This window comes from Aphelocoma coerulescens, chromosome 8, assembly GCF_041296385.1.
Source record: "Aphelocoma coerulescens isolate FSJ_1873_10779 chromosome 8, UR_Acoe_1.0, whole genome shotgun sequence".
Taxonomy (NCBI): domain Eukaryota; kingdom Metazoa; phylum Chordata; class Aves; order Passeriformes; family Corvidae; genus Aphelocoma; species Aphelocoma coerulescens.
The window spans coordinates 6,887,480-6,909,034 of record NC_091022.1 but is presented as its reverse complement, the minus strand read 5'-3'; the positions used below and the strand labels follow the sequence as shown (position 1 = coordinate 6,909,034).

Genomic DNA, 21,555 nt, shown 5'->3' with positions numbered 1-21,555 from the left:
CGCACGGCGCGACCGCAGCGCCTTTGTCCGCGGGCAGGCGGGAGGGCGGCGGCACGATGCGGGCCCGTGTGGCCGCAGTGCCGCCCGCCGGCGGGCTGGGCCGGAGCATGTGCAACTGCGGCAGCACCTGGCAAGGAGCCGCAGAGCCGGGGATGTGAACCAGGCGGGGAGAAAGGCCCTTGACTCATCAGATAAATCCAGCCCCGCACTGCGAGCGAAGGCGGAGGAGGTGCGGCGGCGAGCAGGGGAGGATGGCGGGGGACAGTGAGCAGCGGCTGGAGGAGCAGGGGCAGCCCAGCGGCGGGGAGCCTTTCCTCATCGGCGTTAGCGGCGGCACGGCCAGCGGCAAGGTGCGGAGGGTCGGCGGGGAAGCCCCGCCGGGGCCGGGGAAGCTCTGTGGTGCGGTTTCCCCCACGCCGGGCGCGGCGGCCACATGGCAGCGCGGCGGGTCCGAGCAGCCGCCCCGCCACGTGCGCCGCTCTGCGGCCGGGCCGCGAGCTCGGGGTGGGCGCTGGGGCTGCGGATGGAGCCGGGGCCGGGGATGGAGCCGGGCGGGCTCGCTGGCTGCCCAGGGAAGGATGACTTGGCGGAGGGAGCGCGGCCGCCGAGGCCTCTGCCCGGGCGGCGGCCGGAGCCCCGCGGACACGTGGAGGGGGCTGCGGGGTGGGCGTGGGATTTACTCGCTCCTTCTCTCCGAACGGGACCTTGCGTCCCTCTGTGTCACCGGCGAGAGGGGGACAGCGGGCAGAGCTGGGGGCTGCGCGGAGCAAGGTGGCCCTAGCTCGGCCCCCCTCCAGAATCTTTCCCGTATCTGTGGTCAGTGCTTTCCCCATCCCCGTTCACCTGCACCGACCCTAGGGGCTGCCCGCCGCGCAAGGCACCTCGGGGGCGATACAATGTTTTCATTTTCCCCCCACCCCACAATGGTGTCGGTCGTGCGTGGGGGTGCCCTTCTGCGCCCAACTTTAGGGTAGCAGGAGCGGGAATTCTGCAGCAAATGCTGACTCACAGCGGCAGGACCTCCTGGCTGCTCTGGCGGGAGGGGCTGGCCCTTGGCAGGGGCAGGTGGGAGCGGAGCGCGGGCTGCGGGGACGGGGCAGCCGCCCGCCTGGGTAATGCGGGTGTTTCCGGCAGGCTGCTACACCCAAACTGCAGCTCAGGGCAGCCTTACGGCTTTTCAGCGTTTTATTTCTGTTGTTTCATACAGTGTGTCTGTCTGTATTTGTTTAACCTCGCTAGGTCACTTTCTTTCTTAATAGGAAAAGAAAATTGCTTGCTTTTTTTTTTTTTTTCTCCTTCTTAAGAGCAGTAAAACCAGCTCCACAGCTCATCAGCGCTCGTATGCAGGGCAGCACATTCTACCTGTGTTTTTAAGAGGCGTTTTGGAGAGGATGAATGGATTTGGAAGTAGCTATACCTGTGAAATATTTCTTGTGAAGGAAACTGAATGTGGGCTGGCACAGGAGAAGGATGAGCCCTAAGTCTCTGGGTTGATCTGTATTTGGAGGGGGATCCCTTTTTCTCTTGAAGAATGGCATAGCCCAACTGCTGTACCTCAGCCCAGTGTTTTAAGCATGTCTCTTGAGTACCCTATTGATTCTTGGACTGCTGTTGCTGCTGCAAGGGGGAAAAATCCAGCTATAACAGGAGAGGGATGGTGAGAGAGGATGCAATCTCCTCCAGTGGGAACCAAAGCTGGATTGTTCTTGCAGTACAGCTCCTGGTGACTCAAACATGCTGGGTTTGTCTGTTCTCTGATGCGTGGGTCTGCCTCTCTGTAGTTGTCCCAATAACATCGTATCTGGTGCTGCTGAACTGTTACGTCTCTGAACACTCTGTTTCAGGCCCACAAGGTAAAAGCAGTGATTGCAGTACAATACACCACAGTGGTTCTCAACTTCAAAGTGAAAATGCTTAAGAGAGCAGGCTGCCTTAGGAAAAAAATAGGAAAATGGTCCTTTCTAGCAAGGGAGATGTACTAGCTGGCTTTTCCTGTCTCCCAGCTTTGATTTTCCCTCCTCCAGTGACTGCTGGCTGTAGAAAAACCTCTGTGCAATGCTGCTCGTTGAAGGGACTCCAGCAGATCACTACAAAGTTGGTGGGAAAAGGCTGCAAGAAATATGCTAGCAAAAAAACCCAAGTAACAGGAAGAAAGGACCTGGGACTTGTGCCTACAGCCCCTCAGATTCAGGTTTGGTGAAGCTGCAAGGCAGGGGTGTGGGGGGTGTCCCTCACCTGACTGGTGACAGTGCCAGGTGCCGCTGCACCCTCCAGGAAAGCAGCAGTGGGGCTGATGTGGTTTGCTTAGCTAAGGGCTTGCCTGCAGCCAAAATCTAGTCCAGGGGCTACTGTGCCCATGTGCTGGCTCTGGGTGAAAACTGAGTGCTAGCAGGAAAGTGAAGCAGGCACCTTTCCCACTGGGAAAGTGACAAATCCATCTGACTCGCCTTGACACCAACTGAGGGTTGTTGTCGCAACACACCCCTTTGGCAGCACACCAGCCCAAAGATAATGGAGGGAATTTGCCTTCCAAGGCCCCTCCCCACACCCCTCCAGCTCCTCCCACTGCTGCTTTTGGGTCTGACATAGGGATAATAGGCTCCACAGTCCCCTCCATCCCTCTTGATGTACCAGCACAGTCAGGCTCTGGAAGGATGGGATCGTGGTTTGCAACTTGTCATGACTTATGTCTTATGTCCTGTGGTGCCCTGGGGAAGCTGCTGTTGGAAGTGGCTGGCCTTCCCAAAGAGCTGGGGGTTTTTTGGCTGATGTTCCTTAAAGGCAAATCTGTGAGAACTCAAGTTCAAAGGCTGAGTGCTCTTCCCTAGTGAGCAAAACAGGCTTGAGCAACTTCGACCACTCAAATAGGGGTAGAATCCCGAGTGCTTTCTTGGGTTTTAGCTCTGGAACGAAATGGGACTGTGTTGGTAGCACAACTGAGGAGCCACGGAGGTCCTGGGGAGTCTGGGGTGCCGCAGCCTCTGCAAGGGCAGTGCAAGCTGCACAGTGGCTGTTTTGTGTCAGCTCAGCTGGGACAGGCTCTTCAAAAAAACTTGCTATCCCCTAAAATCCAAGTACTGTGTGGCCTGGGCAAAGGTTGCTGCAGTTTCCTGGGGTGGAGATGACTTGGCATTAAGACCCCCATCCTGTATCAAACCTGAAGAGGACTGCAGCTGCCTCATTTCCTCAGAGGGATTCCCAAGGCTGGTTGTCGCATTTTTTTTTTTATCTTATCTGTTCTCAAGTGTTCTGCTAGAGTTCTTGTTTCCCTCTTACACCCCATGGCCTTTGTGCTAACAGCTTCTTCCCTTGCTTCTGCAAGAGATTCCTGACTACCAAGGACTCTGCAGCGTACAAGGCAGGCAGCCAGCCTGTGGGCTGGAGGAAAGGTCAGCAAACTGATGGCTGAGATGAGCTGGGAACTGCTGGGATACCTCCTTAAGTTCTTCTGTGTCCTCACTTCTGCTTAGCTGCTGGGACCTTGCAGCTCTGCCAGCAGTGCTGAAGCAGCTTGCTCCCAGCAGTAGTGGTGGCATCTGGTGCTGGTGTGGCTGCAGGGGTGGGGAGAGCTCTTTAAGCTCAGGCTGAAGCATTAATTGTCCCCACGTGAAGTGAAGTGCTGATGGCTGCCTTCCAACAGGAGCTTGTAAGAAAAGACAGATTTTTAAAGGGCTGATTGCTTTGGTTGGCTGCTCATCCCTCAAATTATAGTGGGGGCTGAATATGGGTGCTGCTGCAGCCCTGTAGTTATATCGTTTGGGTCTTGAGTTAGCACATCAAGTTCCCAATGTCTGTTTGAACATACAGCTTCATAGCTTCTGGCCTGCAGAGCACCAAGATTGCAGCCTGTGTTCAGCCAGGTGTGCTCTTCACTTATTCCACTAGGCACTTTGAATACTGGGAAGGCTGGCTGAGGCTGGAATTGCCCAGCCAGGGTGGAACAGCCAGTGTTGGCCCCCAGGAAAGGAGTGGTCTGAGCCGCATGAGGCAGTTCCATCTCTGCATGGAACTTCTTTTGTGACAGAGCTCTGTTGTTTACCCCACAGCAAGGGCTGAGGTCCCCCACAGCAGCCTGGGGGTCACTGCCAAAATGTCATCACCTAGATGGCTGGCAAAGAAGCCCAGAGGAGATCTGGGAATGTCTCCCCCACAGGAGTGGGACTAACAGGAATTGCAGCCCTGTGCCAGTTCAACTCCATTTCCTGGTGACGTTCATTCATGGCTGGCAGGAGCCCTGCATCACAAGGTCTGACTCGTTCAACACTGGTGTCAACGTGTGCTAGAGACTCATCAAACTTTCTAGTAGAATGTTGTTTTGTGCCAGCCCCAGTCAGACTGATCCATAGGACATTTTGATGGGTCAGCCGTTTCCTGTTACTGATAGAATATGTGCTCATTGTGGAGCCTGCTTACCAAAGTTCTGTGGGCTCAGCCAGCTCTGGGCTGTGGAGTTTGCAGCATGGGCTCGAGAAAAATATCCTGTGCCTAAAACCAGAGGATTGGGAGGAATTGTGTTAGAGGGTTTGTTTTCCTCCCTGCATGTAATCTGTGTTTAGAGCCTCTGTGTGTGCCTGTTTATGCTCCAGCCTGGGATTGCTGATCACATGCACCGTGTTCCAGGGTGAGTCAATAGAAACCTGGCTATCCCACTCCTGCACTGGTTGGCCTGTGGCTCACAAAGGGAAAGTCAGGGATGGTGAACCTGCCTGGGAATGCTCTGGGTGGAGGCCCTGGCTTTTGGTTCAAGAACAGTAAATTTCCAGTCCCAGTGTTGCCATACATATGTGCTCCCATTAGGACTGGAAAGGATGGTGTGGGTCATGAACTGGCTGTCTGTAGTCACAGGCAGACATTTGATAGATGCTCTGGGACCCTTCCCAGTTTGATGTCTGTTCTGTGTGTCATCCCAGTCCAAGCACTTCCTGGTACTTTATAATTACCATAACCTTCAGGAAGAGACCAACATCTGTAACTCGTGTGCTGCAGGAGACAAGCTGGAGATAAGGGCAGCATGCTATAGAGGACAGCAGAGAAATGAAACTAATAAATACAGTTGTTCCTTATGTTTGATCTGAGAGAAAATCCTGTCAGACCACAAAACTGGAGACTGTTTTATCCACAAAGGTATGATGAGGACACCCCAACCAGGCTGCTGCAGATGCAAAGCCATCACTAGCTCCTGCCAAGCCTGCTCACAATCAGATCCTGCAGGAAGGGCGTTATGGCAGTGGTGTCCCTGGAGATAACCTCTGGGCTCCTCTCCCAGGTGGGATGTGACTGCTGCAGCCTGTCCTTGTTCCTGGTTGTGTTGTGGGCCAAGGGCATTGCTCTGTTGGGGAGGACTGTCCTCATGAGCAGCAGCTTGGCTTGGGGCAAGCAGCCTGCTGTGGTGGCAGGAGGCTGTGCTTCTTTCCACACTGGAGCCCAGCATGTGCCCCTCCTTTTGTTTGGCACAACCCTTTTCCTTCTCCTGAGGGATCTGACTGCTTCAGTGTTTCTTTAGGGCTGGAATCACTGGATCTGGCTAAGTCACTTTTACTGGGTCTCATCTAGAGTCCCTGGGAAAATGGGAGGTCCTCCGTGCAGCTGGAATGGGAACTTGAACATCCCTCTGCAGTGCCAGGTTCCTTGGGGACGGACAGACTGCTCTCAGCATGTGGGTTTTAGCATATCCACCTGCACAGGGCTTAGGAGCTCCTGTTAGCCCAGGACAGGCCTTGCCTTCCAGGGGCAGAAGCACTGCCACAGCAAACCTGGGGCTGGAGGCATCTGCTGTGCATCTGCTGTGTCCTGCCTGGCCCCTTCTCATGGTGGTTCCTGGTGGTTGACTGTGGCACTGTCCATCAGCTCTCTCCTTAATACCCATCAGAAGTCATAATTCACTGTCTGATCAGAGCTACTCAAGAGGAATTGTGGGATAATCTGCATAATAATTTCAGGGAATTAGTCAACTCCTGAAGAATATCTGAGCAGCTGGCTATAGGCCATGAATGAATGTGAATTAAATATGTAATTAATATGTTCCAAATAAATGTAGGGGTAGGCCTCCAAACACCCATCTGTTGAGTTTCTTCCCCTGTGTACCACCTCTCCCCTTTTGGAAAAATACGTTGGATTTCTTTCCCAGGTGCCCTCTGCATCTTCCCAGCAGAATAAAGCTGTACTTCTTCCTTGAACACTGGCTGCTTGTGTGCTTGGTTCAGAGGAGGAGTCCTGCAAGGGGAGCTGCAGCCGCTTCTGTTTGGGAATAACCTCTTGGAGCTCTTGCTTGTGCGGTACTGTGCTGATACCTTCCTTTCCACAAGCTGTGAGGTGTGGGTTGGTTTGCACAGCTTTCCCAGGGAGTAGCTCAAGCACAAAGCATGGGGGAGTGCAGCTCCAGGAGTTTGCTCCAATCTGGAGCTGAGTTCCCCTCACTGCAGTGTGGGGGAAGTCATGACCGATGGCAGGAGCCAGGGTCCCTCCCTGCCTGCATGCTTGGAAAGTCCTGCTTCAGTTCCATGTGGCTACCATGGGAAAGGCCTGCTTGGCAACCATGGAGGCTCAGAGGCTGCTGGGTCCTGGCTGTATTTAGTTTCAACCAAGTTCTGGAGGAGGGGAAGACTTTTGCTTGAGAAAGCATCCTGTTGCTGGGAGTTCGCTGCAGCTCACCATCAGTGTTCACTTTGGTTTGTGGCAAGGTGTGCATGGATTAGGTGGATATGGAGAAGACGCTGAGCAGAGACAAGGAGCTCTGGCACAGCTCTCATATTCTTCCAGATGAGTTGTGTCATGTAAGGCATAGCTAGTGATGGGGCTCAAATCCTAGAGCTTGTGTGCTGGGATCACATCACCTTTCTCAAATCATCCTCTGTGCTCCTGGGTTTCTTGGCGAAGAAACAATTGTCTTCTTCCCTGGGCGAAGCAGTTAGGAATTGGCAAAAGAAGGAATCTGAGCCCAGGCTGCCCCTTCAAGTGGGTGCTAAGTGCATGTTGTCAGCATGTGTCCCCTGCATCCAGACTGGTGCATGTAGGCACAGTACTTTGGAGTCATGCTCTGTTCTTGCTCTTACTGGACATCCGTGGTCTCCCCAAAACCTCGCTGTGCTAATTTCCAGTTATTTGTGGCTCTTTCACAGTCACACATATATGCTTTGCTGCTTTGGGAGAAAAGGGTTTAAGCAGGGAATATGTCATTTATTTGGGGGGACACTTCCTGAGGCTGGGAGTTTCTGTTCCCATTGTGTTGGGGAGTTTCCAAGCTCTGTCTTTCTGGTTTTTCTTCCTTCTTGACAGTGGGTGTTTATCAACCAAGGGCAAAAACTGCCTGTCCAGCTGTAGGAGTTGTTCAGATTGGCATCAGGGACTGCCCCTCATGAGACATTGTTTCTATCACAAATGATAGTTAGAAAAGGTAAAACCTTCTCTTGGACCTTGCTGAGGTTCACTGCCCTACTAAGGGAAGCTGAACACAGCCCTGGAATGGACTAAGGCAAGCTGAACATGCCCTGTCCCCATGTCCTGCTGCACTTAATGCAGGTATAATATGTGAGCAGTGCCTGGCCCACACCTGCAGGACCAAGGTGACATGTGTGTCTCTTCCCAGAGCTGGGAGGTGACATCCCTGCTCACCCAGGCAGCATGGTATGCTGAAACTGAGCTTGGTCCTCAGAGCAGGATGTCCTTGTGGTTGTCTTTCTCCACTACTTTTGCCAGCTCTCCAGAGCCCACCAGGGAGAAGGGAGAGTCCATAGTGTCTGCCAGGTTGCTTTTTCCAAGAGGTGCCATCTGCCCCAGAGCCCTGGATGGCAAATGCAGCTGGGATTCAATCTCTTCCTCATCTAGAAACCTGTAGGGGAGGACGTGTTCCTGTCTCCAGCTGTGCTTTGGGGTACTTTCTCCTTGGGCTTTTTTCACCAGCAGGTGTCTCAAATTGTGAGGTATGGAGCTAGAGGGTGATTTTAAGAGCTGGTGGAGGCTCTTCTCCACCTTCCAGAATCCATAGACCCGGGATTAGTGTGCATAAGGCAGAAGGAAGACTGTCACCATTTGTCTGATGCTCTCAAATGATTTTACTGCCAATACACATGCTGACGTCCAAGGGGAGAGAGTGAATGCAAATCCCTGGGTTGCTTCACTGATCCAAAGGAAAGGAGTCCCTCCCCTGGGCTGGGGAAAGCAGCTTTTGGTGCAAATCCACGTGGAACCTGGGGACCTGCCTGGGTGGCTGTGCTGAAAGGTGGTTTATTCTTAATGGCAAAGGGCCTGGGAAGTTTGGTGTCCTCGGCAGCTGTGGCCAAGGCTGAACCCTGCTGCGCTGTGTCCTGTTGCTGCACGGCAAAGTGGTGTCTGTGGGAGTGAGCGGGCAGGAAAAGTGGAGGAGAGGCACTGAACACACCCTGGGTTTTGCAAAACCTATGGGATACAGCTGGATAAGCTGTAGGGCTGATGCAGGCCAGAGAAGGATGTGGGGAGTGGGAGAACAGAGGAAATGGAGAGTGGGCTCTGGCTTTGTCTGCATGTGCCAAAGGGCAAGTGACTGGAACGGACTTGCAGGGCTTTGTTCTGGGTGGGAGCAGCTTGCTGCAGGGCAGGGCTGCCAGCATGGCTCAGAAAGCACGACTTGCCAGCTGGGAGAGGCAGGAGAAGAAGGTGGGATGCTCAGGACACCCCATCCCTGACCCAAAACCTAAATTGGTGCCCAGACCAGCCTGGACTGCTGTGGGTGAGCTGGAGCCAGTTCTCTCTGCAGCAGAGCTGTGTGTGAGCTTCTCCAGCCAGGCTGGGGATTACTCACAGCCCAGTGTCACAGCCAAGTCAGGTCAGCCTGGCCTGGGGGGAAGAGATGGTCTCTGGAGACAGAAATACTCTCAAATCTTCCAGCTTCTCAGGCAAACAGCCTTGCCCTCTGCCTGCTGGGGTGACCTCCTCTGCCGGGCATGCATTCCCCTCCCTGTTCCCTCTCACCAGTGCTGTCTTCAGCTCTGCAGCTGGAGGTTGGCAACCAAGTACGGAACAGATGGTTGAGCCATCCAGGAGGTGGGAGCATGGAAAGAGCCACTGGCAGGCTGGGGTAGGGAGGTTGGGGCAAGCATGCTGCTCTTTGCAAGGCAGAGGGCTCAGCAGAGTGTTTGTGGTGACCAGGGCCAGGAGCAGCTCAGCTGGGCATTTGCAGCCAGTGTGATTCCCTTGAGTCAGAGCAGCTTGCTTTGGCACCAGGAACAGCTGCTTTGCCCCAAGCAGTGGATGCCATGGGGCAGGAGCAGAGCACTCCCCAGCTGGCCTGGCCTTGGCTCTCAGTGGTTGGGGCAGTGCTGGCTGCCAGGCAGTGGCACAGTTACCACCAGTGCATTGCACAGCAGCCAAGGACTCCCGTGACTAAGGAGAAGGGACTGGAGCAGGCTTTGGGATTTGTCCCCCAAGCTGTGCTCTGGGTCATGTTGTAATGGCAGCCACGCAGCCAGTGCCAGCAGAGCTGGTGCCTGCCACCCTCTCCCAGTCTGCTCCATGTGGAGTGCGAAGTGCCCAGTCCCTGTGCCAGCAGCATTCAGCAGCCAGGGCCACGTGGCTCCTCAGCCGCTGACCCTGAACCATGCTGTGCCAACAGGTACCAGGATATGCTTGCTCCTCCCAGCCCTGGCAGCTGTGGCAGAGATCCCTTATAAAGTCCCAAGGCTCTCTTCTTCATGTCTTCTCATCCTGGGCTTTGTTTGCTCTTCTCTGAGGACTCTCTCATGCTTTGGTGGGGTTTCTGGACTGGACCAGAGCTGGGGTGACCAAGGCTGCTTTCTCAGGGAGGAGGCTCAGCCCTAGTGCCCCATGCAGCTCTGCTCCACAGGGAGCTGCCTGGCAGGCTGGAGTGCCTGGGGCCCCTGGGCATGTGGCTGAACCCAGGCAGGAGCCAACTGTTTTTCTGCTGCCACTTCTGCCCAGAATAGGAACTGTGGGCAAGCTATCGGAGCAGAGGAGAGGGTGGCAGGCAGCAAACTTGGTGCAGCTGTCACACTAAAGGGTACCATGGGGATGCCTCTGGAGCACTTTTCCCTCAGTGGCTTTGGGCTGTGCCTTTGGGAAAACCACAGACTCTTGGCTAGAGGTCCAGCAAGCAGGAGTGGATGTTACCTGGGGACATCCTCCCTATGCCACTTAGATGTAACTTGCTGCTGATGTGCTTCCTTTGCTATTCCTTTCCCAGTCATCAGTGTGCTCCAAGATTGTCCAGCTGCTGGGCCAGAACGAGGTGGACTATCGACAGAAGCAGGTGGTGATCGTGAGCCAAGACAGCTTCTACCGGGTGCTCACCTCAGAGCAGAAATCCAAAGCACTCAAAGGCCAGTTCAATTTTGACCACCCAGGTGAATGGAGAACAGCACTGGGCCTCTGCCATGCACTGTGGGGAGAGGGCTGGAGTGGGATCCCCAGCTCCAGCAGCAAAGAGCCTGCGTGGACACTGGGGCTCTGAATCCGCATGGGACAGGAGTGGGTGGCTTACTTAAGCTCTTGTGGAGCTGGATGCATCCCTGGCAGGGTGGACCACCTGTGCCCCCCCATCTCTCTTGGGAAAGAAATGGGGTGGAGTGTCTGGAATGAGAAAGGGCAAGTTATAAACCCTCAAACTCCTTAAGACCCACCTCTTCCTGCAAAAACATCCCCCAGTTTGAACACAGTTTTCATAGAATCATCAAATAGTTTGGGTTAGAAGGAACCTTAAAGGTCATCTTGTTCCAACACCCTTCACTAGAGCAGGCTGCAAAGGAACGAATTGGTTTTTGGTACAGCTGAGTCAGGCCCAGAGAGATCTGGCCTGGCAGAGTCCCTGGAGCCAGCAGCTTCGTGTTCCTCCTTCAAGGAGGGAACCAGCTGTGCAGCTGCTCTGCAAAGCCTTCCACCAAGGGGACCCTGCCTTGTTACTACAACAGGGGCTCTTTGAACCATCTCCAGGCTTGATGGGGAAATTCCAGAGCTGCTGTCCCTTCATCCCCGTGAGGACAATGGTCAGAGGCAGTGAGCACTGAGCAAACAGAGCCTTGTCTGGCAGGTCAGTGCTGGAACACTGCTCCAGTCTCTCCAAGGGCTGGAGCCCTGGAGGAGATGCCTTCCTGTGCCTGGGCTGTCAGCACTGCTGTACAAGGACAGTATTGATCTCTGGAGGTCACATCCCAGGCTGCTGCAGAGCCATGGAGCCCTGTGGCTCCAGGAGAGCTGGGCCTTGCCTCATCCCTGGGGAGGTGCAGGGCTTTCCTCCAAAGTCTGTGCTGTCTGTCCCCAGCGCGAGGTGCCCATGACTCTGGCTTGGGTGAAGCTCAGCATCTGGTGGGTGGAAGAGGTTGCAAAGCTGCCTTGGGTAACATTTCCTCTCTCCTCAGATGCCTTTGACAACGAGCTGATCGTGAAAACACTCAAAGAGATCACAGAAGGGAAGACGGTCCAGATTCCTGTCTATGACTTTGTCTCCCACTCCAGGTCTAACAGCCGCTCCTGCCTTGCCATGCCTCTGCTGATGCCCTGTGGCACCACACACAGCCCTGCCCTCCCCAAACTCCTGCCCTCTGCTTGGGTGCCTAACCTGCTGGCACAAAGTTTCCATCCGAACTCCTCCAGCCCCCGGGTTAGGGCATCCCAGGCAGATACAGGCACAGGCTAAGGGTCTGGAAAGCTGCGTAGCCGTGCACTGACATCCAGCAACATCCAGGCATCAGCACAGTGGTGTTACAACCCCCCCTTCTCTTCCCCCACCCATGCCTTCTCTCCTCATAAACTCAGTGTTTACAGCTTTAACAAGTACTCCAGCCTCAAACACCCAGCCAGGAAAGGAGGAGGACAACAGTTCTTGCTCCTGTAACACTCCCCTTGCATGTGTTCAGCTTGTTTTTGCATGCCTGTGTTGATTGTGGATGGTGTGGCTCTGCTCTGTTTCCCACAAAAGCACTATGCTGTCAGGGAAGTGTTGCCTGGTTCCCAGGGAAGCAGAGCTGGCCGTACAGGTTGCTGTGCATAGGCTTTGCTGGGCTTTCTGGCTTGGCACATAACACTTGTGAGCAGCAGCAGCTGGCCAAGGTAGGGGGAGAAGGACTAGTGTGCTTCCCGCTTTGCTGTTTATCCTTCCAGGAAGCGTACGTATGCCTTGGATTCCCTTCACAGTGGTGGGGTAGGTCTGCCCTCTCCTTGGTCGCCCCCCCTGGTGCAGCAGTGGTGTCCCAGGGTTGGAGCAGTGCTTAGGAGCACTGCTGTTTCCCCTCACCTCTCTTTTGTTCCCCACCTTCCCCCAACCCATTTTGACTGTGCTTCCCCCTGCCAGGAAAGAGGAGACGGTGACCGTGTACCCAGCTGACGTGGTACTCTTTGAAGGCATTCTGGCCTTCTACAGCCAGGAGGTGCGGGATCTCTTCCGCATGAAGCTCTTCGTGGACACGGATGCAGACACCCGACTGTCCCGCAGAGGTGAGGCAGGGACAGAAATACCCCTTAACTGATCTGGGCAGCTGGTCACAGAGGCAGGTGACAGTGACCAGAGCAGAACTGGAGATGGCACAAAGCTGTGAAGAGTCGGAGAGCTTTTCCTCTGCAGTGCAGTGTCACTAGGGCAGCTTGTGGCAGTGGGAGAGCACCTTGCTCTCTTTCTCTTGGGATTCATTGGGATTTTTGCTGCCTTGGCTGGGATTCCTCCTTTGATGTACGCAGCAGTGTGACTACTGAGCATGCCGTGTCCTTGTGTGGCTCCATGGCACCAGCCCACTGCCAGCAGCTGAGCAGCAGCTGCTGCGAGTCAGCAGATGCCAGCAGGGAAGGGTGCTGTGGGCAGGGCAAAGCATCTGGACAGTTCCGTCAGGAGGCAGTGCCTGATAGATCCATGCAGCACCTGGGGTCTGCATGTGCTCTGAGGATGGCATTTGGGCCATGGTGTCCACCGTGGGTGGTGTAGATGGGAAGTCCGGCTGTATGTTTGTGCAACCCAGTGTGGAGCCTTTATGTGGTAGCTGGCACTGGGGTGATGGTTTTGGGGGCAAAGAGCCCTAGAAACTAGAGTATCCCTCTAGGACTCCCTGTGTCCTGCTGGCTTGGCTGTGGGTTGCCAGCTGACATGGGAGGGACATCCACTTTGCATGGCCTGCATGACTTGAGATGACCTTCATTTCAAAGAGGAAGGTCACTGATATAGCACCTCCTGGGTGACTGAAAAACCATTTGGGGACTCTTGGGGCAGAATTCACTTCTGTCAGAACTATTCCTACTCCTGCCTGGCTCTGACAGGCTCCAGAGGGTACCTGGGGATGCAGAAGATGACTTAGAGGAGCAGTTCCTTCCAGAGCTCTGTGATGTGATGAGGGGAGTGTGTCTCAGTGCGTCAGTCTGGGACCATTGTGTGCCTGGGACTGTTCCACTCTGCAGTGGAGCTGGTCTTGCCTGCCCTCCTGCTGTCAGACACATCCAGAGCCTCCTCATCTGCTGGGATGTCATCAGCACTGATTAACATCTCCTTTTTACGAATCCCTCTTGACCCTGCCCACTGTTCTTGCATGACTTATCCAGGGAGGTGACAGCACAGTCATTGCAGGGAGATGTATTAGCAGGTCACAGATATGCACTTGCAGGATCCCAAAATGTGAGCCCTAATCCCTTAAACTGTGCTGTGCAAGAGCTTGGGGCCGCACCCGGCCACAGGGTAGGACACTGTCATGGTGTGACCCCAGCCAGCAACTCAGCCCCATGCAGCTCCTTGCTCAACCTCCCCTGGTGGGAGAGAATCACAAGGGTAAGAGTGAGAAAACTTGTGGGTTGAGACAAAGACAGTTTAATAAGTAAAGCAAAAGCACAAGCCAAGCAAAATGAGGAATTTTTCACCACTTCCCATGGGCAGGCAGGTGTTCAGCCATCCCCAGGAAAGCAGGGCTCCATCGTGTGTAATGGTTGTGTGGGAAGACAAATGCCATCACTTAGAATGTCTTGCCTTCCTCCTTCTTCCCCTAGCTTTATATCATGTATATGGTACGGAACATCCTTTGGGTCAGTTGGGGTCAGCTGTCCCAGCTGTGTCCCCTCCCCCCACTGGTGGGGTGGGGTGAGGAGCAGCAAAGGCCTTGGATCTGTGTAAGCACTGCTCAGCAATAACAAAAACATCCCTGTGTTATCAATGCTGTTTTTAGCACAACTCTAAAGCACAGCCCCATACCAGCCACTGTGAAGAAAATTAACTCAATATATTAACTCCCAACCAAATCCAGCACATTCTCCACCCCTTATTCCAAACCACTTACATGATGCTCAGGTCCCACACTAGCCAGTACATTCTCGTTACCCACCACTCCTCTTCCCATCCTTTGGTGTAACACACATATATCAAGCCCCTATTTTATGGACCACCCCAGCAACACATCCTCCAAGTGTCCACTGAATTAATTTAATCCCTGACTTTGGGCTCCATCTGTTCTGGTGGTCATTCTGGACAGGAGAAGAAGGTGGGGAGGGTGGAGTTTTTGGGTCACTGCTCACCCCACTGCTCACTCACACTGCTTCTTGTAAGGCTTGTACTTCTCCCACCCACCATCAATCACTTGCAAAAGGGCAGCTTTGCTGATTGAGGTGTTGTTGCCCCCTAGTAACTGCAGCTCATTGTTCTGCTGATAGGAATCTGGCCATTTCCCTGCCATCAGCAGTTGGTAGGACCACTGCAGCACCAAATCTGTTTACTCTGTGTCTGCCTGTCCTTTCTGGGAAAGCAGAGCCTGTGTATGAGGTGCCAAAGGTATAATAATGTCCCTGGAGCATAGCTGGAGGCAGTTCTTATTAAAAGTTGGGATCTTGCATTGTGATGTGGCCCTGAGTCATCTTTCCATAGAAGAAGTCCTAAATGGTGGCAGCAATTGGGTTTTCAGCTAGGCAGCAGCAGGAGATGAGGTTCCTGGAAATGCAGCTGACAGCTCAGTTAATCAGTAGTGCTGGGGTTCAGTATGTGCAACTCACACTGTACCCATCTCAGCACCTCTCCCCAGAAATTGTGCTAGCAGAGTGCAAGGGGCAAGGTCTGCCACGTACCTCAAACAGGCATCCATGGCGATCAGGGACCTGATTCTGGCTAAGGTCCCTTGCTGCCCTGTCCTTGGCTGGTTTCCCTAAAACAGAGACCAGGTCCAGTGTCACATGCGTGTTTTGGTTCCAGTTTGAGTCTGGACCTGCTGGCTTCAAAGGGGTACCGATCTGTTCTTGGGATATTTGCCTGCCCTGTAAGCAATCCCTCTGGATAGGGTGTGCAGTCTTAGCCTGGGCTGTTGGGACCTGCTGCTTTTGGGGGCAGATACAAGACAGCAGGTGTTTGACTTGTGTTTGTGTGGGGGGTGATTGTGCTGCTGTGGTATGCCCTGGGAAGAGGCAGGAGAGCTTTGCCCTGTTAAACCTAGCCCCTGCACAGCTCACAGGCCTCCTGCACCCTGGAGTGGCCAAAAAATAAGGTGTGGGACTTGGGAAACAAAAGTGGTTTAGTTTTCTTGCCTCTTTTTCTGTATTGTTTGAGCTGGGGCTCACTCCTGCTCTCTGGAGAAGCTGGCTAGAGCAGCCTGGTTCCTGGAGCTGGCACCCATCCTGCTGCCAGCCCTTTTCCCCCATCACTTCCCCCATGCAGGGCTGTGAAAGGCCATGCTGTGAAGCTGCTGGCCGAGGGCAAACAGAGCCATGGGGACAGTGCCAGACCAGCAGTGTCCTGGCCCCAAGAGCACACGGGCAGTGGCTGCTGAGCAGGTCACGCAGGCTTGGCAGTGCCATGCCTTGGCTCCGCCTGGGACATGGGGGAAGGCTCACTCCAAACCCAGTGGCAGGTACCCACATGCTGGGGAAATGCCAGCAGCCCCTTGGGAACAGCCGAGAGCCATCTGCTCAGCCGCAGGGCTATTTTGGCTCTTCCCCACGGATTGAATTCCTGCTGAACTGGGGCACTTGTCCACACTGAAGTGGCTTCAGACTGGAGATGGCACTAGCCCAAATAACTTATGCAAACAGGGTGAAAGGCCTGAGTGACAGAACAAGCAGGAGGCCAGTTTGCTCTCCTGCCTCCAGGCTTCCTCCTGAGCTGACCTGCCCCAAGCACCTCATCAGCCTCTGGTTCACCTGTTCGGCTGGGGACAGCACAAGGAGCCTGGCAGAGCTGTGCAGGTGAGTTTTACTCTCCTCACCTCTGCAGACCTGAGTTAAACTGTGCCTTAATGTGTGTGTAGGTGAACCCCACTGCTTTTCTATTCTTTGGGCACCTCTGCACTGGGATGACTGAGAGAATACCCAGTCAGGCAGGACAAAGTGACAGGAGGGAGGCAAAGGCTGAGGCTGGGAACACTCAGGACTGAGCTGGCACTGGTTACAGCTGGAATGTGCATGCAGAGCTGAGAAGGGTGGGAGGCCAAGAAAAGCCTTTGGTCAGGTCAGCTAGCTCTTGGCTCCCACAAAAACTTGGAAGCAGGTTAAAAGCATACACTGGGCTGGGATGTGCTCGGATTTACGGGCAGCAGCTTCCAGGAATGGAGATCTCGGGCAGTATATCTGGGTGACTGGCCAAAGGCTGTACTGAAGGGAAAGGGGGTGAAGAGATTTGTGCCTCAGCTCCTGACTGTGCCTTACATCTTCCCGTCAGTGCTACGAGACATCAGTGAGCGAGGCCGGGACCTGGAGCAGATCCTATCTCAGTACATCACCTTCGTCAAGCCCGCCTTCGAGGAGTTCTGCTTGCCGGTAAGTCAGAGGAGTGGCACCTATGTGAGTGCTGAAAGTGCCTCATCTCCTCAGAGAGGAGCACTTTGTGCCCAGAGCTCAGATCAGCCTTCTGTGCCTTTCTCCCTCCCTGCAGGCTCTGGCCAAGGCAGGGGTTCCAGTGCTGGCCAGGGCAGAATGTGATGGGGACTATTTATACAGCCACTGCCTTCCTGGTGAGATCATCCTTCCCTTCTGGAAGGCAGCATGGCCAGAGAAATCCCTCCCTGTGCAGGGGCTGACAAACCACTGGGCAGCTCAGCCTGGGAGGGGAGATCCTTGGCTGTATTAAGCTGGGGAATGGGAGGTGGCTGCTCCCAGGCAGTGTTTGCTGTGTCTGCCTTTTGGGCTGTCCTGCCTGTCCTTTTCACCCTGCAGTGCTGCTGGCTTCATGCTTGGGAGAGCAAGGAAGCTTCTTCCTTCTCTCTGTGGAGTGGGATGTGGCCTTCCAGGTTGTATTTCATGGCTGGTGATTGGCCAGGGTGGAGAAAGGCCTGCCTGGAGAAAGGAAGTTCTTTCAGGAGCTGGTAACAGAGGCAAGGCTCCCTGGCAGACAGGGGCTGCGTATGTGGGAATCTACTGCAGTCTTGCAGATGTCCATGGAAATAGCACATTTGCAGGATCAGCCATTGTACACCTTTCCGGGCTCTCATGGAGAGGAGCCTGTGCCTTGGTTCTCAAGGCTTTTCAAGCAGATGCGGTAGTCACACGAGGAATTTTTTTTATTCTGGAGGAAGTGAACCAGCAGAGTCCTGAAACCTGGGAACTGCTGGCCAGCACCACAGGTAGGAGTGAAACTGTGCCTCCCACCTTAGGAGAATTCCTATGCTGGTCTATCTGGTCAGCTCTGACCTTTTCCTTAAGAGGGATTGATTCAGTGCTACAAGATATTCTCCTGGTTTTTGCATGGCTCCCTTTTTTCAGTCTCACTCAATTGTGGCCCTGGGGACCAATTCCTAGTCCAGAAAGGCTTTTCCTGAGAGGCAGGCCCAGCTTGCAAGGCTCCTCTTCTTGCAAATTCCTAGCAAGATAAATCTAGTTTTTCAAAGCAGCAGATGCTGCATCAGGCTCTTCTGATGAAGAGTCTGTAGGAGAATGAAGTGTGAAACAAGGAGGGCACAAAACTGCCTTGTTTCTATCCACAGCTTTGCAATGGTCTGCTCTCACTTCCAACCTGGTGGTTGGCTCAGCTGCAGAGCAACTGCAGGCTCAGCACCCACTGTTGCTGTTATTTGACTCCTAAAGCAGCTCTGGGCCAAGTGGTCCAGTACTGAAATGGTCTGGCATATCCTGGTGATTTTTGATATGTCTGGAAGCCCTTGGAGGTGTCATGTGACATCCGTCACCCCATCTGGCTTGGTGGAGCTTGGCTGTCAGCTGTAAAACTGACACAAATGGGGAGGAAACTGAGACTGGCACCTGCAGGTGAAACTAGGACAGGACTGGTGTCCTGAATCACATCTTTGCAAGTGATATGGTAGGGAGTTCTCCCCTCTTCCCAGGTAGATCTTGTGGCTGCGCCTAGGCACACCAACTCGTGCTGTTGTAGCAAGTCTAGATGGATTCAGGAGGAAGGGTGTTCCCAAGAGCATCAGCTGCTGGAGTCTTGGGATTATGAGGGTTCTTAATTGCAGGTTTTGTTTGGGTGCCTCTTACTGACTTCTGTATGAGCTCATGGAAATGGAGTCAGGGCACGAAGCATGGCCCTTGAAACATGGAGCAGAACACAAATAAGACCACCCAAAATGTATTATCAGCAATGACATACCTCCTAGTGGGTTTGGGTTTGGCAAGGGGAGGGCAAGGACCTGGCCCAGGGAGCAGGGACAATGCCCCAGCCTGGTGTATCTCCACTTTCCCTGTAACACAGTGCTCTCTCTCCTCCCAGACCAAGAAATATGCTGATGTGATCATTCCCAGAGGAGCAGATAATGAAGGTAAGGACCCAGACCGTGCTGTTCTGACCTGGCAGCCAGCTTTGGGCAGCCAGCTGTCGCAATGGAGTTAGGTTGGAGGTAGCAGGACCTGCCACAGAGGGGACTCAGGTCACTGCCACCCGAGAGAGGGCTGTTACCACAGGTGTGCTAAGATGGGCCTGTTCCCTTTGGTCCTGCTTGGAGCATTAGTGACTAGGAGTTTCTGTTCCTCTGATCTGTTGGCCTGAGAGCCCATCTGTGTGCACTGCCTCCAGACAAACTCTTGGTTCATCCCACACAAAAGGGATTGTGCAACTGGGACAGCCAGGTCTCCACCTGGCTGCAGTCAGCCTGACCATACTGGCTTGAGGGGTAGAGGGATCAGGGGGGCAACTGCTTCCAGCAAGATTGGGATAGGAAGGGAGAGCAGTGGGAGGGACAGCAGGGGCACCAGCTCTGCCTTGACTCTGGTTGATTTGCAGTGATCCTAACATCATCTCTCCCCCTTTTACTCACAGTGGCCATAAACCTGATAGTGCAGCACATCCAGGACATTCTTAACGGAGGACTCAGCAAACGCCAGAGCAACGGGTACCTGAATGGCTACACTCCCCCGCGCCAGCGACAGCCCTCAGAGTCCAGCAGCCGGCCCCACTGACCCGGGCAGAGGCATGAGGCCACGGCCAGGCCTCTGGGCACTGCCACGGCCCCTCTGTACATACTGTCCATTCATTCCCCCCTTATCTATTTAAGAAACCAGATGGAGACGAATGCCTTTAATTTTGTATGTTCGAATTGCCGAATGAGAAGCAGCCAGTTGCTTGGGAGCCTGGACTACCCTCAGCTCCCGGCCTTGCTCAATAACTCCTCTAGCATGGAACTGGCTATAAATCTCTATAAATATAGAATTGCTCTATTTTTGTGTAAATGCAGAATAATGTAAAATTACTTGCCGTAAGGTATTTGCCAGGCTCAGTATTGCTGGGAGGGACTGGGAAAGGGGGTCCTGAGAGGTGATGGTGTCAGGATCTTCACCTCAAAGGTGGTAAAGAAGGAAGAGCATTCAACAGCTGCTTTAGTATCACTGTGGTGTCCATCCTGGGGAAGGGCAGTGGCAGCCTGAGTGTGGGCTGAGTGTTACACCTGGGCTGGGATTGTTTCTTCCTGCCATTGTTTTCAGGTCTGAGCAGCCTGGTTTTGGCTGGCAGGTGCTGCACAATGCCTCTGGCAGCTGGGAGAATGATGTGGAGTATCTCCCCCTGACTCTCTGCAGCTCCAGGTCTCAGCCTTTAAACAGCATCCCATTCTGTGCCTGCCACTCCTTCCCACCACAGGTATGGGGCTGCCGTCACACCCTCCAGCGAGGACCTGGAAGGCGGTGCTGGGTATGTGGCCATGTAAACACGGCCTTTTTAGTAGTCTCAATGCCTGGCTTGTGTGGGGGCAGCACACGGATGGATACCTTTAGCCCCTCTGGAGCTTGGTGGCCATGTCTGGTGGCACTGTTAGTTGACCCTGGGCTGACCTGCCTGGAGGTTGGCTTGCAGGTCAGAGGTGTGTCTCATTCCTCACTTGGATTGCTTTTGCTCTTGTATGCGGGATTTTGGGATGAGGTATGGTTACAGGAGAACCAGCCTCTTCTAAAAGAAAGGGGCAATGGCTGATAAAAGGCAGCTGCTGAGCTGCCTGTCTGAAGGGCTCAGCAGTGAGTGGTCCCTGGGCTGCCTCACATCCCCATGTGGGACATCCACAGGTCCCATCTGCGTAGTGTGAAACTGGGTGCCCAGCAGTCCTCTGCTCCCTGTTTTCAGAGCATGCTCTTGCCCGTCCTGTGTCCCTTTCACTGTCCTGGAGGAGGACAGTGTCCCAAGGGCTGCCCAGGCAGCGCTCTTCCTTGCCTAGGGTGAGACTTAGTCTCCCCATACCTGGTAGTGCTACAACAGCTGCGTCCAGAGATGCCTGGTGGTGTTAGGGATGCCCAGAGAGGCTCCCTGCAGGGTGGGGCAGTTTGGCTGGGGCAGGAGCTTGGTGGGAGCCAGTGGGAGGGGGTTTGGTGGGATGGTAGCTAGGAAAGATCCTTTGACCAGTGCTGCTAAGACTGACTTGCACTGCCAAACCCAAAATTTCACAGACATCCCACAAAGCCTGGAACAGGGTCCCTTAGCCTTGCTCACTCATGGTTTTTCCAGTCTTTCCAGAGCATTGGTTTTGCTCTGTGGTTAAGAGTTTAACGGACCATGCTCCATTGCTCTCCAGTCTGATGTAAGCTGGGACAAGCTTTCGTCTTTGAGAGAGCAAGAAAGGATACACCTCCCCGCAGTGACTGCTGCTGGGACAGACTCATTCCTTCTTGCTCTGTGATGAGGCAGTCTTTTATCCCCCTCCCTGTCTGCCAGCATTCCTCCAGGCATGTCGGCTTTGCCATGACCAAGGGCTGGCACTGCCTAATTCTATGTAGGTAAGAAGAACCAAAGCCCTGCAGAACTGGTGAGGCTTCTCAGAGCTTATGCAGAAGACAAGATAAAATATTGACCTCCTCTCCCCGGTGAATAAAGACAGAATAAATGGATGCTGGTGTTGTCTCCTGTTTGGTGCTGCATGGTGCTGATTGCAGTCCCAGGATGGAAGCAGACTTGGCCAATCTTGACTTAGTTTTGCAAGTCTAAGCCAGACCTGGAGCAAAGCTGCTGGCACAGATCAGTGCTTTGGTGAGGAAGGAGGCAGCAGCTCTGGCTCTTGGCTGGTCCCCCCCACTGTAAGGCCCAAAAAACTCACTTGACGAGGCTTTTAAAAGGGCTGTTGGTTGTTTGTGTGCTCTGCATTAGATGCACAGGAGAAATACTGACAAGAAAATCTTGAGAGGTCAAAACAACCAAAAAGACCTTACTGGTAAATTTAGAAAATCAAAGAACTTTGGCAAATGGTTTAG

The 21,555-nt window shown here is 53.9% G+C and overlaps 1 protein-coding gene across 1 annotated transcript; it reads left to right on the top strand.

Moving 5' to 3' along the window:
- The first annotated feature begins 49 nt into the window (after positions 1-49).
- On the top strand, positions 50-21,195 carry UCK2 (uridine-cytidine kinase 2). The gene is made up of 7 exons (XM_069022396.1): positions 50-350; positions 10,175-10,334; positions 11,346-11,442; positions 12,278-12,420; positions 16,595-16,692; positions 18,599-18,647; positions 19,145-21,195. The coding sequence occupies exons 1-7, from the start codon at positions 252-254 to the stop codon at positions 19,282-19,284; spliced, it is 786 nt and encodes a 261-aa protein (XP_068878497.1). The 5' UTR covers positions 50-251; the 3' UTR covers positions 19,285-21,195.
- The last annotated feature ends 360 nt before the right edge of the window (positions 21,196-21,555 follow it).